Source organism: Alternaria arbusti (genome assembly GCF_024043155.1).
Source record: "Alternaria arbusti strain BMP 1465 chromosome Unknown scaffold_5, whole genome shotgun sequence".
NCBI lineage: Eukaryota > Fungi > Ascomycota > Dothideomycetes > Pleosporales > Pleosporaceae > Alternaria > Alternaria arbusti.
In genome coordinates, this window is record NW_026249945.1 from 322,071 (window position 1) to 340,919 (window position 18,849).

The 18,849-nt window shown below is 52.5% G+C and overlaps 7 protein-coding genes across 7 annotated transcripts; 3 read left to right on the forward strand and 4 right to left on the reverse strand.

The window, feature by feature from the left end:
* Positions 1-149: 149 nt before the first annotated feature.
* J4E86_004611 (uncharacterized protein) lies at positions 150-4,083 on the forward strand (the record flags this gene model as incomplete). The annotated part of the gene is made up of 5 exons (XM_051445149.1): positions 150-825; positions 899-1,493; positions 2,729-3,063; positions 3,141-3,559; positions 3,622-4,083. 5 exons carry the CDS (start codon positions 150-152, stop codon positions 4,081-4,083), a joined length of 2,487 nt encoding a protein of 828 aa, XP_051303246.1.
* Positions 4,084-5,078: 995 nt separating this feature from the next.
* Positions 5,079-7,175, forward strand: J4E86_004612 (uncharacterized protein; the record flags this gene model as incomplete). The annotated part of the gene is made up of 4 exons (XM_051445150.1): positions 5,079-5,659; positions 5,715-5,881; positions 5,933-6,184; positions 6,247-7,175. The coding sequence occupies 4 exons, from the start codon at positions 5,079-5,081 to the stop codon at positions 7,173-7,175; spliced, it is 1,929 nt and encodes a 642-aa protein (XP_051303247.1).
* A 66-nt stretch (positions 7,176-7,241) lies between these two features.
* On the reverse strand, positions 7,242-8,786 carry J4E86_004613 (uncharacterized protein; the record flags this gene model as incomplete). Its single annotated transcript, XM_051445151.1, has 1 exon — positions 7,242-8,786. The coding sequence occupies one exon, from the start codon at positions 8,784-8,786 to the stop codon at positions 7,242-7,244; it is 1,545 nt and encodes a 514-aa protein (XP_051303248.1).
* A 798-nt stretch (positions 8,787-9,584) lies between these two features.
* On the forward strand, positions 9,585-10,574 carry J4E86_004614 (uncharacterized protein; the record flags this gene model as incomplete). Its single annotated transcript, XM_051445152.1, has 1 exon — positions 9,585-10,574. One exon carries the CDS (start codon positions 9,585-9,587, stop codon positions 10,572-10,574), a length of 990 nt encoding a protein of 329 aa, XP_051303249.1.
* Positions 10,575-11,107: 533 nt separating this feature from the next.
* Positions 11,108-12,791, reverse strand: J4E86_004615 (uncharacterized protein; the record flags this gene model as incomplete). The annotated part of the gene is made up of 5 exons (XM_051445153.1): positions 11,108-11,636; positions 11,686-11,946; positions 11,998-12,363; positions 12,432-12,556; positions 12,606-12,791. The coding sequence occupies 5 exons, from the start codon at positions 12,789-12,791 to the stop codon at positions 11,108-11,110; spliced, it is 1,467 nt and encodes a 488-aa protein (XP_051303250.1).
* A 756-nt stretch (positions 12,792-13,547) lies between these two features.
* Positions 13,548-15,056, reverse strand: J4E86_004616 (uncharacterized protein; the record flags this gene model as incomplete). Its single annotated transcript, XM_051445154.1, has 4 exons — positions 13,548-13,860; positions 13,913-14,722; positions 14,790-14,870; positions 14,995-15,056. The coding sequence occupies 4 exons, from the start codon at positions 15,054-15,056 to the stop codon at positions 13,548-13,550; spliced, it is 1,266 nt and encodes a 421-aa protein (XP_051303251.1).
* Positions 15,057-16,543: 1,487 nt separating this feature from the next.
* On the reverse strand, positions 16,544-18,085 carry J4E86_004617 (uncharacterized protein; the record flags this gene model as incomplete). The annotated part of the gene is made up of 2 exons (XM_051445155.1): positions 16,544-17,911; positions 17,966-18,085. The coding sequence occupies 2 exons, from the start codon at positions 18,083-18,085 to the stop codon at positions 16,544-16,546; spliced, it is 1,488 nt and encodes a 495-aa protein (XP_051303252.1).
* Positions 18,086-18,849: the final 764 nt, after the last annotated feature.

Sequence of the window (18,849 nt, forward strand, 5' to 3'; positions counted from 1 at the left end):
CTCCGGCTGTTCCGGCGGCTTTTCTTATGCACTCAACTAGCAATATTGATGAAGCCGGTAAGACGTCTGCTGCATGCAGTCCGTCAGGTCATACTTAAGGCCTACCTTGAGCCTTCCTTAAGTCTGCTACCTATCACCCCATCCTCGCCATGACTCGATTGATCAATATATTGGTGCGCTCTCTGTATTCGTACGTCACGTTGGAAACTGCCGAGGGCAAAATTACCCCAAATCATATTGAGCTGATCAGAGATGTTGCAATCATCGGCGGAGGCGCATCGGGGACGTACGCCGCCGTTCGACTTCGCGAAGACCTGAACACGAGCATAGTGCTCATCGAGCCCAGACCAAATCTGGGTGGTCACACTAGCGCCTACCACATTCCCGAAACAAACATTTCGATTGATTACGGAGTCCAAAGCTATATACCTTACGGACCGGCTATCGATTTCCTTACACGCTTTGGGATTGATACGGTGATCCCCACTAATCAGAGGTTGACGGCACTCAATATCGACGTCAAGACGGGTGAGGAACTGGAGGACTACAGCGCCCCGAGTACAAATGCAACCAACGAAGCATTGCAGCGATGGCTTGCGATCACGTCGAAGTACAGGGATATATTGGAGCCCGGCCTTTGGCAATTTCCGCCTCCAGCAGATATCCCTGAAGATCTTCTTACGCCATTCGGTGAATTTGCCAAGCTCCATCAGTTGGAAGCCGCCGTTCCACGGATAGTGGTGATATCTGGTGTGGGCTATGGAGGCATCCGCAACCTTTTGACGCTCACCGTCTTACAGGCTTTTGGGGCCTCACTTACGGAAGGTCAGTCGATGTTGCAGGCTTGTTCACAAATTGAGACTCTCTTTCGCTGGGGGTCTTAGCTTACTGTTCTTAGGTCTATTGAGCGGCACACTTTTCAGACCCGTTGGCAATAACGGTGTCCTCTACGAACGCGCGCTCGAGCTCCTTAAGCCGGACGTACTATTATTGAGCACCGTTCACGATGTGAAGCGAACCAGAAACGGGATAAGGCTATCAATCAAACAGGACGATACCAGCTACATCATCAAGGCACGTCGCGTTCTGTACACCGCAGGCCCAAGCCTGGAAAATCTGGCTTCTTTTCATCTCGACAATAAGGAAACGGCTGCCTTCTCGAATTGGATCAAAGAGGCCAACTTCGTAGGAATTTTGAAGGCGCCTTGCTTGCCAGAAAACTATTCCATCACGTATTTGCCTTCGGCAGCGGTACCGGCTGACCAGCTTGCGATCAAAGACTGGTCACACAGTCTGCGTCTAGACTCGACAGGGCCTGCAGGCCAAGGTCTCTTCCGAGTCGTCTTTGGCGCCAACTACACGATATCTCCGGAAGCCTTCACAAACATAGTCTTGGAAAGCGTCAAAGGAATACAGGATGCTGGAACTGTCCCCGCGGATTGCGAAGCGGAATTTAAAGCGCTTTCGGATCATAGCCGCCCTTGGTGGCCGCGGTCAGCTGAGCGGTTTCGAGCAGGTTTTGTTCAAGACTTATATGCACTGCAGGGATATAGAAATATGTGGTGTACTGGATACGCTTGGGGAGCGCAATACAGCTCAACCGTTTGGGCATTTACCGACACAGTCCTCGAGAGACTCACAAAGGATATGAAAAGCGGGACCTAATCCATTGCTTCGGTGCGTATGCAATTGGACGAGGATGAAATATCTCTGCTGTGGCTGGCCGTTTCGGTGAAGGTTAAGAGATCTTATGGTTTTGAAAGCTGAGCGCGCAAGAAATTTACACAAGCCTCGTTGATGCGACAAGACTATTGTTGTCCTAACACACATGGTCTGCTCTCTACTACAGCGTTTATCAGAGCCCTTTAGGTTTGGGAAAAGGTTAATCAATGCCAACGCGCTATCCTAATGCCACTATATATGATGAATGACCACGAAGCGAACATTCATGTGTCTTAGGGCTTAAGCTCTGCGTATACCCGCGATCACGTGGTGTCCCAGCGACGATCGGCGCGTGTAGTTACAGAAGCAAGCGGATACAGCGCCCTGCCAGCAAAAGCGCCGAACCCCAATTCCTTTAATCGCCAAACTCCAGTCGTGTCCGCGATATCTGGAACAGCGTACGCTATTTTGAGCACGACGAACACGTAAAATGTGCTGAACAGTCACGTTGAAGACGAGGACGGAACACGATTACTGCCGCCGCCAAATCGGCATCGTCATTATATACCCAACCAAAGTACGCCCCAAAATCATTGCTACCGGATTATTACGAGACGAGTTCAAATGGACCAGCGCTACAACTCAAACGTGCAGATGCTGGAGAAACAAGGAAAGTGATGACGCTGGGGTCGGTCACCACCGGCAATTCGGTGCGTGATTGGATGGACCCGCCGGGTTCCTGCAGCAGTCCCCGCCGGCTTCGGGCTGGCCCACCTTGCTCTTTGTGCTCTCCTGTTTGCATGAACACCAACGTGTTATCACCGCTGTCCTCAATCTCACTGGAAATTCACCATCTCACTATCGTTTGCACCGAACTCGTGCACATCGTTCATTCAACCCTCCCTGCCTGCCAACGCGAATCACATGCGAGATGGTCAGCCCCCGGAATCGCCGGATTGTTCGTGAGGAGTCCGAGAGCTCCTCAAATATCTCCTCGCAGACGACCACTAGTTGTGGACGACTCCGATTCGGGATCTGACGATGTTTCGCCCACAACACACAAAAGAGTGCGTCGTGTGGTCCTGGACGACGACGACGACGACGATGAAGAAGACAACGAGAGCGATCCGTCCAATCTTCCAGCTACATCTCAGCCACCAGAGAAGGGCAGAGATCACGAGTTACTTTTGAGCAGCCTTGCAGCAAGCCAGAAAGCATCCCCATCTCAGCTACCGACTCTACCTGCCGAAGTCCTTTTGACCGTCCTTGACAACGCCGACCCAGCGGACATCTTGGACCACCGGCTCGTATGCAAAGCCTTCAAAGAAGTGATTGACACGTCTGTGCTTTATTATCACATCCAACGTGTGGAGTTGGTTGGCTATCTCGGACCGAAAGAAGGTCAACTCATGGAGCAACTCAATGCGCAAGAGATTATTGGGACTTGGCATTTGTCCACGCGACTTTCGAACGTCTAGACGAGCGCGTGGGCAACCAAGCCGTATGGAATCCACAAAATGCGTACTTTCGCATCAAGGAGTCCTGGTATGACACGTTTGTCCGCAGTATCGGCGAGATTGAACCCGACAATCCGTGGTGGCACCATACCGTACAATGTCTTGATCTACGAAAGCCATCTTCAGTGCACGGGCAGCTACGTTGGTGTGTCAAAGTAGGCCCAACGGTTGTGGATTTTGGCATGGCAGGCGAGCAAGACGTGGATATTGAACTGGTGGAGCGCGAAGACGAAGACACCATCATTGTCCGGGTTACGAATTGGAAGCGTATGCTGAAGAATGTCTTTCGAGAAGAACGAGCTCTGAACCTGTTACTCAAAGACACCGAAGAAGACGAATTTACATACAGCCATCTAGAGGACGCCTTCGAGACACGCGACGTAAGCGCTATCGTTCGAAGTTGAATCCATGTAACAATAAGCACGGTAGAGACATTTGGAAGATGGACAACATGACCCCATTATGGGGCAAATACTCTTCGATGACCGTTGTCCGGGACTACGAAGATGTGGAACTTGCCGAGCGCAATGCCGCTCAAACCCTCATGCTCTTGCGAAGAGAAGCTTCAATGTCATCTCGGGAACGAGATGCATTGTACACAATGAAAGAGGAAAGAGCTATAATGCACAGGGAAGTGGCGGAGGTCGACGAGCAATTCAAGAAATGGCAGGAGAGCTTGCTCGGGTTACCAAATCTAAGCCTAGGTCGTATGGAAATCGATCATGACGTTGATCCCAATCCGATGACTTGGTCCAAGGAAGTCGTGGATCGCGAGAGCCAAAACCTGATAAGGTGGAAGGCTCAGAAGCAAACCATCGCGCATATCAAAGCCTACCTGGATGCTACGAACGCCGCAGCCATCTTAGCCGAGGACGACTTCGATGACGAAGACGAAGACTTCTGAGCATTCGCCATGCTGTGACACAGCAACCATACCTCTGTCCACGGCCATGCCGACCTATCGCTCTGCGTCCACGCCTCATACTGGAACCCGTGCAGCTAAGCCTGTTCTGTATAGTCGCATGCATCGACAAAATTGCAGAATAGGTTGTCTGTTGGTGCTGATTGTGTGTTTGCGCCAAGCCGGCTCAAGTGTCCAGGACTCCAGGTGGTGTTCGGCCCCACCTCGACAGCCACCAGGGAGGCCCTTTCCACCACGATGCGCACGGCAATCCTTCCTAGACATTGCGCCAGCCCCGCGCGATAAGACCTGTTCGCATACCATGTACTATCAAATGGTGCTCTAGCGCATTTCTGCAGGCATATCTTGCCAAGATCGCAAACGCCGGATGAAGCTATGTCGACCGAGGATGGGGCGGAAAGTGCGGGCATCGCAGTAGCTTCTCTATATATAGTGAGGATGCTTACCAATGATGCGGATCAGGCTCGGAGTATGGACACCGAGAGGTGAATGCAATCTAGAGCTTCTGCATGGTCTTGCCGATCATCTACTACGCTTGCTCCACGAGGCACTCTTGGCCGATCTGCCATGAACATACTGCGCCGCCACCTTGCTTATCGCCAGCATCCTCCATTGTTTCCAAGACAATCAGTGCCTAATACAAGGGCCTCGCATGTGGCAGGTAATCTTTACAGCGTGACTGGCGAATAAGAACCAGTACGCCTGCACCACAAAGCTGCATCGATGTGGCAGTGTGTGAGCTGAACCCCAAACGTGGGCATGGCGGCATAAGCTTACCATTTCTTGAGAGCGGGTTGTCTGTGCTTATCACGCTTGGAAGGAGCGGCACTATACAGCGGCTGACCAAAGCGGAAATCCCTTATATATTCATAGATATCTAGGTTACTCAGACCTGAGCATTTCGCCGCATTGTGAAACACTGCAGTTAGGGCTCATCTTCGGGTACTACCTGCTTCAGCCTCAGCCTCAGCCTCGCGATGGCGTACCAGCAACTACCCAAATTACAGCACAACGTGGAAGTGACGCCGGTCAACGAGGACTACACTCCGCCTTCGTCCACCCTGCAAAACTATGAAGAGATACGAGACTTCGATTTCAGCCCCACGAGTCCACGTTCGACTGTTAAATCACCTTCTATCAAGAAGCATGTAACGCATTGGAGTTCGTCTACCAACAGCACGGCTGTGACGTCGTCGGAGGTATGTAGTACAAAGTCTGACAGCAAGGCTGGCGCGTCCCGTGCGCGGTCTTGGGCTTTCGAGATCATGGCTGTCGCAATCGGGCTGGGTGCTGTCGCCGCCATTGTCGGCGTGGTAGCCAAATACAATGGACACGCATTGCCAGACTGGCCTTACAGCATAACTTTGAACGCTCTCATTGCCCTGTTGGCTACTTTTGCAAACGCTGCAATGTCGGTTTGCCTGTCGAGTGGACTATCGCAGGCGAAATGGATCCGTTTCAAGCAGACATCGGCTCCATTGTCTGACATGGAGGCCTTCGATGACGCTAGTCGTGGTTCGTGGGGCTCTATCAAACTGCTGGCGACTGCCAGAGGAGGGTACGTTTCTCAGCTCAAGACATGGTTGACAGATGCCTGACGAATGCTTGATCAGATTTCTCGGGTCTTTCGGCGCTATCGTCGCTGTTATAGGTCTCGCCCTTGGGCCTTTCGCGCAGCAGATCGCAACCTACAAAATCCGTAACGTGGAAAGCGACTTTGGCGCCATCATGCCTAGAGCCCTCAACTTCACCCCTGCGTTACCGGGTAACACCAGCACGAGTAAGTAGCATTGAGCGCATTTCGATATCATTCGTTGACGTAGGTTTCTAGCGGGTTTCGTGCCAATTCTCCCACTTAAAGCCGCAGTCTACAACGGCTTGTTCGCGGAGAACAATAGACCTGCTGCGTCACTACCATTCAAGTGCCAGAGTGGTACCTGCACCTGGGAACCCTTCGAGACGCTGGCTATTTGCCATGAGTGCACAGACATCACTCCGCTCATGACGCGCTACTGTCCACCTGAATTGGGTGCATCGCCAAACATGTCCTCATGCGGATGGCAAGTACCACAGGGAGCTCATCGTAAGTTTCGCATTTGCAAACTGTAAATTGGCGGGTACTTATTGCTTACACTGTTTTTTTAGTCAACACGAGCTCCGATGTATTCAGTATGACATCCTTCATCCCGTCGGCGTATGGCGACATGCCCCACTCCACGATAATCCGACTCATCTTCATGGGTACAGAGCTTCAAGATACACCCAACGCTCTGAACCCTTGGGCATCACAGTGCAGCCTGCAAGCATGTGCAAATACGCTGTCCGCATCGGTCACAAACGGTACGCACCAAGAGAATGTCACGCACTCTGTTCTCAACCACACTGTCATCGACATGAGCTCCCCCGATCCTGCCGCCGACTATGGTGTTTACATCACTGGCAAGTCTGATGACACTGCGTACTTGCTTGGCATGGAAGCGCTTTTGAGCATACGCGGATGGTTTAGTGCAATCTTTACCAACGGTTCCGCCACCCGTACGACTAGCGATTTCACCCGAAGTGTCACCGATCCAGACCGCGCCGTAGTTGTCAATCTCACAGTCGGTATCTCATCAGGCGAGACTTTCTTCGACACGGATATTGTCACCGCGTTCTACTGGAACTACTACGAGTACGCCGATGGACTCAATATGCTAATGAGCGACTTGGCCGTATCGATGACAACCGCTTTTCGCGGCTTCAATGGCGCTGTTGATACGAACGGCAAGTCGATAACGGTAGAATCCTATGTCCACATCCGATGGGGTTTTGCTGTCTTACCGATCGCGGCTGTCGTGGCCACTTTGATCTTCTTGCTCGCGACGATGACGATGACGCATACGTCTGGTACGCAAGTGTGGAAAAGCAGTGCGCTTGTGCCGTTGTTACACGGCTTGGATCATCATACTAAGGAGAGGTTCGGTACTAAAGACAGTTTGCCAGCTCAGAAGAGACAGGCAAGAGCGGTAAAGGTCAAATTGTTTACTGATAATCGGGATAGCACAATGCTTGGAGCAGAGAAGGCTGCATGCTAGTTTGAAAGGCGATGTTGATCATGCTTTGATAGGCAAAACAACACCTCACTCAATACAATCTTTGGGTTATACCCTACTTTCGCGATCAATATCCTTGCTCTTCCCCCCCTCGCTACTGATGTCACTTTCTGTGTCGCTGAGCAATCCATTCCATGCATCATCATCAACGCTATCCCTATCGTCTTCTCTTCCAACGTCCTTGTCTACCTTGACGTTTACGAACAACATCCATAGTCCGATATCGTAGGTGATCCTACAGATACTCGTAGCCACGAAGGCCACCCAGAAGTTATCACTTCCGGAGAGGAAGCCTGTGATTGATGGCCCGACGCTCATGGCTAACGTGCGCAGCATACTAGTGATTCCCATGACACCTGTACGCTCTTCAGGCTTCACGACCGCTGCGATGAAAGCTGTACGCGGCGCTTGATCCATGCTATTGAGAGAAGCTCGGAATAGCAGTAGGCCCACAGTCCAACCGACTTTTGAAGGTAATGGGATGAAGCCGCTAGCGATTGATGATGGGAGATGAGTGAAGACCATGGTGTTGATGAGACCTATGCGTTTGGCCAATGGTCCGGCGAAGATAGCCCCAACTGCGCAGAGAAACTGCGAAGCCGAGGTAATATCCCCAAGCGTAGACTTTGATACGTGGAACTTTTGATCGACGTAGTAGTTCATCAAGGAGTAAGGTGTCATGCCGTCTGCTAGACTGTCAACAGCTAAGAGAATCCAGAGCTTGTACATGACGGATCGTGTACTCTGCGAGATCTGACTAAAGTAGCTTGCTTTCTTTTGCGATGGCGGGTTCCTGACACCCGCTGGTCTTCCTACGTGCTCGCGGTCTTGGTCGAAACCGCCCGTGGTGCTGGGTGTCATCGCCTCCAGTAGCACTTCTTCCTCTTCGCCATGGCCCCCACCACGTCCTCGCTCTTGCATCTCCGCCCGCTTCTCACCTGCAGCCTCGCATCTGCTACTCAAACCCAGACAAAGGATGCTACCAAGCACTCCGAAGGCTGCATAGCCCCAGAACAGGGCATGGTATGCCTTGGTCACATTACTGCTGCTCTTCTCGAGAGCATTCACCGTTCTCCCTGCGACTTCTGCGCCAATGGCCCCTGCCAATGTTGTCGCCGTGACATACCACGAGAGTACATCGCTTCTTGTTGTCTCGTCTGTTAGGCCACTCAACATGCTCTCCTCGACAGCCCTAAAAGGACCACAGTCAGCACCGGTGACAGAAATGATGCCGAACACCGCCGCAACCAGAAGAATGAAGAAGTTTTCCGACAGCGCAAATGCGACGCCTGAACAAGCCATCATCACACTACCCATGAACAGAATCCTTCTCCTGCCTATTTTGTCCGCCACGAGAGTAAGCAGCAATGACAGTAGGACATCTCCGAGCAATGTCAATGTCATGAAGACCCCGATCCTCGAATCCGGAAATTTGAGCGAGGAGAAGAAGAGGGCGAGAATCAGCGACGGAATGCCGGCCGTGAACATTCTCAACGATCGCAGTGTGATGATGATGTATGCATCCCGTCCAGTCGCGTTGAGTGATGTGATGCCGAGAAATCCAGCGATCCGCGATATCGCCGTGGGAGCCATGGTGGCAATGCTGGACTGTGCCGCGTGTTGGATCAGAGAACGCAAGTTGACGCTTCGTAAGAATGCTAACTCAACATCAACTGCTTATAGATGTCGAGAAGAAAAGATGAAGAGAAACGGAAAAGCACGGAAAAGATCTCATCCCACAAAAGACTGGTGACCACCCGCGTTGCTAGTGTGGGCGTTAAACCCGAGACGGGTTTAAGCTTGGAAGCTACATCTTGCCTGACTCACCTGTGGCGCTGCCTGCATATGTGCGTCGCCATCAAAGCGCGTTCTAGATCATTTTTGAACGACCTAAATAGCGTTACTAGACATTTGCTGTGCTGGTTTGGAGATGCTGCGCGGCCGAGTCTGCCCCACGGTAAAAGTGGGGCCATGTTTCGTCATCGCCAGGCTCCTACGCTTTCGACAGCGCGTCGCGTGCCTACAACAACAGTGTTACTCACACAATACGTGAAGTGAAAGAATCTCAAGCAAACAACATATCGACAACGACAGATCTGATTAGTCTTCGTAGGCTTGTGGGTTCGTACGCGTAGTCGAGGGAAATACTTCATTACAATGTCGCGTTCCATTATCGTCGCCGTGGGCAGTCGTTCCTCACGCGATTAGATGCTCACCTACGTCAAGTGAGGTGACACGGTGAGGGTGACTAGTGAAGGGGAGAGTAGAAATTGATACAACAATACCTAGATAGGAAATCTGCTAGCCCAACGAGGCTTTGCAATTCCACTCCTTGGGCCACACCCAGACACTCCAGGGCTTTTGTTCTTTTTCTACCACCCCACCGAGCCTATGGCTACTGCACGATCAGGAAAAGAATTCGACTCGAATTCCGGTGTTCAACAACAGTACGCTCAGTCGGCTCACCACAAGCACAACTCAATCACCGACATGTCTCCCAAGGATATGTCATTCGCAAAGGCATTTGACGAGCTCTTACCACTCGAGATCAAGCAGATGATCTTCAAATGGGCAGCGAGCGACAACAGCAGCGACATTCAGATCAGGCTTTTGCACGATAACGAAGGCCAGCTTCATGCACCAGCTGTCGACCTCCTCACGAAATTGAAGGACCAGTACTCAACCAAGGCGTATCATCAGGCCGTGGAGTATCTTACAGGATCAACGTTTCGGTGGACCTTCAGCAGCGATACACAGCCACATCGATACCTTCTCCGTGCTTTCCGAAATTCGGTCCCAATGGAAGTTCGACAGCGAATCAAGCATGCCTATCTGCCTCGGGTCACCGTGTATGGTCTCATCAATCCGGCGACTCAGTCCACAAGCTTCGAGAATCTGCGCATACACAATCCGTCTATACCGATACCCTATTCTGATTACTTCACACGACTGGGCGCGATGACATCCTTCAACTGGACCTTGATGGTTGTGCAAATCAAGAAGGACATCACAGGGGGTATGCAGCTGCTACCAATTGCACTTCCTTCGCTCAAGAAACTGGCGATTGGTCTTGACCCAATCGACTGTTTAGAAAGACACCCAAAGCAAATCACGCACCGTGACATTCGACCTGACGATTTGAGTTCGCGGATCACGTGGGGACCGCTTCCAGGTGGGTTTGGGGCGCTTGCAAACCTCACGGAAATCGCCAACCTCGATATCCGCGTCATCTGGTATGACTTCCTTGACAAGAAACGGAATTTCGCAGGATTCAGTGGGGAGATTGAGAAAAAGGCCCACGTCTTTCTTATGGAGACGTTCTGTCTGAGTCTTCCTGCTGCGAGGAGCATTGTCGGCTGTTCAGACAGCTCTTCCGTCTGACCGGTAGCCTTTGCTTCACTCGGATGATTAAGGGACATGCTGAAACGCTGCGGTCATCATCGAGGTGCTTGGATGCATTGGTCACGGCTTGGAGATCAGGTCTTTTTTCTTTAGCGCGTCACGTGGAACAATGCGGAATAGGTCACTTATACGGCCATCCCAGTTTTACGGACTGCAGGGCGAGATGCGAGCGCTGCAACAGTTTAGCGGCCGACTGGGGCGGTATGCGCCTTACAGTTTGGGTCAGCATTAAGGGCCATCTCGGGCATAACTGCGACATTCCCGACGGCCTGCAATTGTGTTCCACTTCCTTGTCACCAGGGGACTCGAGTTAATGAAACATCAGCTAGCAACAGGGAAAGAACAACATGGTTCATTTTCATTTGAAGAGATGAGTGGCACAGCGAAGTATGTAGTTATCTCCAAATGTTCGTAGTGATTGGCCTATAACATACTGCGTGATATGCCAAACCGTCCCATCATATGCAAGCCAACGTCTGGTCTGTGACTTCCCCTGAAGTTCAGCTACCCGCCTAGTATCCGTACAAGTTGACACGCTCATTCGTCGACGCCTTGAGCCTCTGGTTCTCCTTGATGAGCATCACGCGAATCGCCCATGCACAAGCGATCGACAGCAGCGCGAATCCAGCAGATGCACCGAATCCAATTCCGTATCGAGGCTTGTCGGTGTCTGGCCAGAGGTAAGCACCGTAGATGTATCCGATCTGGCCTCCGACGTTCGTCATCGCCAACACGACAGCTTTCTTCTCTTTCGTCTGACTGAGGGTCGAAGACGCCCAACCGATGATGACAGAGTTGACGGAATAGGCGCCCATGGGAAAAATGAAGCAGGCAACGTATCGACCCGCTGTGTTCATCGTGCTGGCAGCGATGACGAATCCGACAATGGCGACTAGTAGTCCACCAGTGATGTGCCAGGTGCGTTCATGCATACGGCCTGAACTCCAGCCTGTAGCGATACCTGCGGCGCCGGCAAGCAGGAAGGGAGGGCAGGTCAGTAGGAGAGTAATCGTTGTATTGAAACCGAGGGTCTTGATGACACTACCATCATTGTCAGCGAGCTTTCTCGTGAGTATTCGAATGTACTTACGTTGGGAAGAAAGAGTTGAACGAGCAAGCACTGAGATGGAAGTTCTGCATGAGACAGAACAGCCACGTCCTCTTGTCGCGGCACGCCTGCCTCAGTCCCTCCATCATGCTGACAGGCTCGGTGGAATCGCCGACTCGGTCACGCTCCATACGTGCATGGGCGAGTTCACGCTCCCGTGGATTGAGCCAGCTCGTGGTGAGTGGGGTGTTGGGAAGCATGAAGAAACCCCAGATGGCGACCAATGCGGTCACGGCTCCTTCGCTGTTGATGGGTTAGCGTGATGTATGTTCAGGCAAGAGAAGGTAGACTTACATGATAAATAGCCAGCGCCAGCCTGAGATACCTCGGGCACCATCCAGTTGGAACACACCGGCCGCGATCAATCCACTGAAACCTGTAGCCAGAATCTGCGCACAGTATAGCAACGCGATACGTGTCGCAACTTCTTTTCTGGTGTAGAAGATCGAGAGCATATATGTAGCTCCAGGGTAGAAGGGCGCCTCTGTAATACCCAGGAAGAACCGACATGCGACCAGTCCGCCGAAGTTCTGAACCAGCGCTGTGCAAGCTGATACGATGGCCCAGATGAACATCCAACTGCTCATGTAGATACCGGGACGAATCCTCGTAATAAGCATGTTACTCGGAATTTGCATAAGCACATATCCCACAAAGAGACTACAATACGGTTAGCCTGTTCATCAATATTGCTCATTGGCTTCGAGCCAGTCTCAGGTAATACTAACATGCTAACACAAGTGTTGAACTGGACGCCAGACATTCCCAAGTCCTCTTCCAGATTATTCAACCTAGCTTGAGCGATGGCATTACGGTCAACGTAGTTGAGGAAGTACATGACACATAATGTTGGCTACGATAACATTAGCAGCTGTGTCCACATCGACGTTCGCAATACGTACCATCAGTCTCCAGTCAATCTTCCTTACGAGCGCAATCTCTTCTGGGTCTGTCTTCGCCTCTGCACCGGTGTAGTCCACAGCACCAGCATGCTTATCTGGACCAAGCTCACTCTTGTCTTCCAAGTGCGCCACGATCGTGGGCTTCTCGTCTGTCGGCTCGACTACGGGTTGGCGTTTTGTATCCATTTTGGCTGAAACTTTCGAGCGTCTCTCTCGAAAAGGTCAACAGGTAGAACGTACCGACATGCAGAGGGCATGCGCTTTCCTTTTGAATGCATGATGGGTGGCATGGTATGTTCACACGCATGTTCCAATCAACTGCTTGGCGTGGTATTGGCACAGGATCTCACCAAGACTTTTCCCCGCACCGTGCTACAATATAGCAAACATGCGCGCTCCGCTTGTTCAGCCACTAAGCTTGGCCTGCAGATCTTATCGTAATATACTGTCAGAATGAACACTATCCAAGACTTCTCGGTCGCATTTTTGACGCCGATCAGCAGATTATGTGTGCGATTCCTAGTTCTAGGTTCGCAAGCGGCGCCCTTTGGCTGGGAATCTGGGGAAGAACTGGAGCCGACAACGTGCTTTTTGTGGAGAGATAGCGAACTATTGGCGGCGTTGTTGTGCGCTGTCGCATAATGTGTTCCGTTGGCGGCTGGCGGTAAGTTCTCCAGCTGGGAGGTCATACCGGTCGGAAGCGGTGCAACGGTTGGCGGACGTCACGCGATCGCATGTCCCCGTGGTTCGCGCGACTTGCTTTTGTCACGTTGCAGAACATGTGAGCTCCGAATGCGCGCAAACGTAGTATTCTGGTATATAGCCCATCAATCAACTGAACAACGTGCGTTACCTTACTCGTGTAGATGCCCCCGTCTATCCAGGACTCTAGGTGTCACCCCAATTACCCGGAGGTTGATAAGTCACCGTCCCATTCCGCTCCTAACAAATATGGCCGAACTTATACTCTACCTGCCCGTTTCTAATTGCCGGAAAGACGCCAGCGTCGATAAGTCGGAATGCGTCCCATTCAGCCGCACCCTCCGTCTTGAAGTTCCACCAGAACCAGCCCTGAGTCTTGCTCTCGAAAGCGGCGATCTGGGCTTCAATGTAACGTCGGCTGTCGTCCTTGTAGGAGGCTGACCACCGTGATAGGTCGTTTTGCCAATCGCAAGATCCAATCCTGGAGCTGCCTGGGAGGGTTCCATCGTAGCGGGCGCCACGGTCGAAGCCGTTGAGGTACTTTGCGCAATCCCTGGTACACGTTAGTAGACGTCTCATAAACTGTAAGAATGCGGACTGCTCACGTCATAGCCGATGTCCACTCGCCAACAAACGTCCATTTGTCCGCACCGCCGATAGTCTGAGAGTTGCTGCAAGCGTAGCGTGCGTGGTCCGCGGGTGACATGCGGAGGAGATTGCTGTCAAATACTTGATATTCGTGGTGGTCAACCGCGACGTTTACCGCGTTCGCATCCGAAGGAGTGAGGAAGCCGTTCCACGTGTTCGGAGGCTTGAACCCGTCGTGAATGATCACAGGGGTGTCGGAAACCTCACGAACCTGACCGTACCCATCGCGATAGAACTGCCTGGTCACGTCTTCGCTGATGCCAGTGTACAATGCGGGCTCGTTGAGTAGTTGGATACCGACGACGACGTCCTGGTACTCTGTCCGAGCATACTTTTGCGAGATTGTTCGTAGAACCTGGACAGTCTGCTTTACGGTGTCGCCGCGTTGCCATCCAGGGTAGTCCATTCGTTGACCGGAGTTGTCGAATCCGTTTTGAGAGCCTGGTGCACCATGGAGATCGATGATGATCTTCAGCCCTAGACTTCGAGACCAGTCGATGGCAGCGTCGATGTAGACACTCGCACCGCTGACGTAAGGTGTACCAAAAGTGTCGTATGCCCAGAACCCGATGGGGATACGAACGACATTGAAGCCTGACTGCTTGATCTTGTTGAAGTCGTGCCATGATACGAACGAGTCCCAGTGCTTCCGTAGAATGCTTCCCGCCGCATCTCTGCCAAGCTTCTCGCCCAATGTGTATTCGTCAACGATGTCCCTCTGCGGACGGCCTTGGTTCGCTCCATCAAAGATAGAAGGCGTAATCCAACTGCGTAGAGATAGTTAGCAACACTACTGGGTGGCGATTGGTGACGAAGATTCTCGGGAATACGTACGGTTCCAAGACCAACCATCCACCAATGTTAACACCACGAATCTTGTCAGACCCCCACTTGAAGTCGACACCGCGCTTCTCTCTTTAGATGGGTTAGCTGTTGCGTCATATGTGCGTTGGGACGAAAGGAGTGTCGAATGCGGAAGTGACTGCTCTTCCACCGGAAAAGGAAAGACGTTCTCTTCCGCATCGTGCGCGTGACTTACGTTGGAGCTGCAATCGCGGCGGCGCATAGCGATAACGCAGTAAGTGCACGACTGATAATCATGTTGTCGAGTAGTATTGTTGGAAATCAAGGGTAGCAGTACGAGCTCTGAAGATGCGGTGGTGCTCAATCCAAATAAGATGTGATGGTATGTCTGTAGATGGGACCAAGTGAGTGCATTTAACAAGTTGCCGAGCGAACACTGTGGATGCGGCCAAGGTGGAGTTTGCGCGCTTTCCTGGAGGCAGCGAACTCGATGGAGTCGCGACTGCTGTGTTATGGCCATGTGACGGATATCCTCTAGTCCGAACTGGGCATCTAAGTTGGTAAGCCCACGGGTCTCGTGGGTTGTGATTGGGGTTGGACCCTTCGATCTAACTAGAAACGCAATCTGGGGGATTGTAGTGAACGTCTTCCCCCGGAGACGCGGATCGGGACAGAAAGCTACATGGATGACGACGCGGTCAGGAGGCGGGTTTGCTCAGCACGCCGAGGCGCATGTGACGTGTTCACACGAATGAACGACCTACATCGCACTCAGATTCTGGTAGCGATGAGCATTCTAAACTAGACATCTTGTAGTGCATACTCGCACATGAAATGTGACTGCCGTGGAGAAGCCTGAAGTAGAAAAATTTGCCGTGGAGTGATCATCAGCCATGGTGAAATTTGTAGCGGTGTGGGTAGTTGCTTGAATCTGAAACACCTGATCAAGTTGGACCCCTTCTAACGCACCAAGCGGCTTGTGGGATGCGAGCCTAAAGCGTTCGGAGTAAAGTTAGTACCGTGTGTTAGTACTCAGAGAGGCTGTTCCTGACGATCTTGGAACCTAAGATGCGTGGCATGGACCATCTGACCCCAGATCTGCAGACTAATCTTTTGACAACCTATTACATCGTCGAAGGGGAATCGCAACACGCTCGCCTATCTCCATGCGTTGTTCCAGGCCGTCAGAGGGAACCTGTTGTCAAGCGGGGTTGCGGTGTTTGCTCCGCGCCTCCTATGTCTACTTCTCGGTGCATGACGTAGTGATGGCATTGTATAAGGCTCTCATTAGTGTTCTGATGCCAATGAACTCTGTTGCTGCAACTGCACTGGCGGTGCAAATCTTGGAAAGAGAGTTGTAAAAGGGGTTTGATTGCACGCAGCATGCATCTCCCGGGTGAAGTGGCGATTGGACCTGGACGTGCAGTGATAGATTGGGGTGAGCGCCGGAGATGATGCAGGAGCGAACGCCATCGCCACATAGGAGAGACGGAACCCTGTTTCGAAGACCCAATGAGGCGCTTGGCAGCGAGATGCCGATGTAGCGATGCAAGCGGTGGCGAGCGGAGATGGACGTTTGGTGGAAGACAGAAGGGAGAGTGCGATCAAGGTGTGGCGTGGCGCCTCCCGGCCAGTTGCAGGGTCCAGGCGTCGGGCAACAACGGCAGTGGGGACGAAGCCGAGGCAATGACGCCATGTATCACGACTCACAACACGCAGAGTGCAACCGACTAGATGTCTGTGTATGCGGCCGATGTTCGGAGACACTATCCTATCGACCGTGCCTAGTTCTTTGCTAGCACCCATCCGCCCAGCCAGAGAAAACCCGGGACGGCAGTGACAGCAGACAGCGCGCCCAAGACGGCCGCCATAGTCCCCCAGCCGCTATCCTCCGCAAGAAACCCGGCCAACAGAGGTCCCGCCATGCAGCCGGCAGCGAACGCGGAGTTGTATAGTGCGTAAGCCTGCGCAAATGCACCGCCTTTTCCGAATCCTGGGCGTCCATCTGCGATCATCTTTCTTTCCTTGGCCTCAGCGACAGCCGATACCTCTGCCATGACCGGCGCGAACGTCATGCCCACAAAGAGCCCCGTGACCGCCAGTAACGCGCATAGCAGCACCTTGTCCTTCATCGTGTTCTCATCTACAAACCGGAGGCAGACGAGGGGAGGGCATCCCCCAAGAAAGCCCACGACAACCACATAGCGCCCTCCATATGTGTCACTCAACCAGCCCCACAACGGCGAGAGGAAACTCGGTATGACGATCGGAAGGAAAAGAAGCGCAGCGCCTGTCGAGGACCAGTTGAATGTGTTGGCGGCGTGGATGGCGAGGACAGAGTCGAAGGCCGTCAACAATGTTGCTTGAATGAGCGCACAGAATAGCGAGGCAAGCAGGCGTCGGGAATACAGGAGTGAAAGCACGGGAGGAAGGCGATCGCGCACACGTTGCCGAGGCGGACTTTCTTGGTGCGCTTCAGCAGACTCCGCGTCTTGCTGAGTTGCCGTCCTGGTGAGACCTAAGCTGTCGCTTCGACTTGCGATGGCGATGGAGCCTAGTTCTTTATCCTCTGAGGATGCGTCTCCCTCGCCAGATGAGCGTCCCATGACTGTTGCGTCCCATCTCGCAGCCACCTTCTTCTCCACGAGCAACAGTCTGAGAATCACATCCAAGCCGACTAATGCATAGCACATGCCGAAGACGGCATTATAACCAGCCTTGTCGTAGACTATGCCACCGAGTAGAGGCGATATGAGCATTCCGATCGACATGCCTATGGTCAGCCACCCAGCAGCAGTTGCGAGTCGTTCCTGGGGCACCGTATCAGCCAACAGGGCCAGACCAACAACCCATACCACAGCTGCCGAAGCCCCCTGCAGGAGCCTTCCGACAATCAAAGCTCCAATCGATTTGCCAAGGTTCAGCAGGATTGTAGATCCTAGGAGAACGAACAAGCCCAGAAGAAGCGGAAAGCGACGCGTCGACCCGCGGTCCGCAAGCCATCCGCATATGGGCGAGAATGCAAGAAGAGCGGCGCCATATACAGCTACCAGTACCGAGACCCAGTATTGAACTTGGTCCTCCTCAATGTGACTACGCGAACGTATTGCGAATGGGATGACGGGTACAATGACGCCGTACAGAAACATGTCCTTCTTGAATCAGCTCTTGTTCTGCACCTAGCTACACCTGCATTGAGGACTTACTGTAAAGACGGCCAAAGACACAGTCCCGATGATGAATGCATCCGAGCTTCTAACCTTGAGCATAACCGGCGGTTTGGATCCATGCAGCGTCAATGACGACAGCCATGAGGAAGTCGACATGCTGTTCTGTGTTGCTCTTACTCGAGGCGCCGCGGAATCTATTTGTACAACAGTTCCCCTATGAGGTCCCGGAGCAGTACCACGGTTCTCATGCGGCCCCTCATCTAAACGATCGTCCATGGATGCGAAGATTGCGGTACGACGATCACGTCCACACCATGCGTATCTATCCTCTCTGCTCTATCACTGACTATCAGCAATGCATATTGCTGCAATTCGCAAGACTGAAGGTCGATGATGGACGATGCGATGCGATGCGATGCGATGCAGTATTCGTGGCGCGTGTGTTGGTGCTCATGCAACGGCTCTCTTCGTGGCGTGATCCCAGCCTCGTTTTTGCCGCGGCCTTGACTAGCGTATTGCCTGCATGGGACCCCCCACCTCGAGACCTCTTCTCTACAGCAGGACTCCAACTGTCGTCGCCCACATGGTGTCATTCAATTGCACTACCGACTGGTCTTTACTTTTCCATGAGCGAGTAATGTCCGGCCATGTGTGGAATATCGTGGCAGCCACGGGAGAGCCGTACCGCGCCACGTGCCTCAGCTGTGCGGAAGATATATCATGCCGATGGAGAATGGGTTGCACGGTTATTTGCTCCGGACCAATCTACGAAGGATTGCGATGCTTTTGCTGGTAGAGTACCGACTCGTCTTGGAGCGCGTGTGAGGAGCCATGGTGGACTGGCCGAACTTTTTGGCAAGGCAAGCGCATGTACATCGTATTGCGCAGCTGGCACGTGGCGTACCTGTTGCGATGTCTGG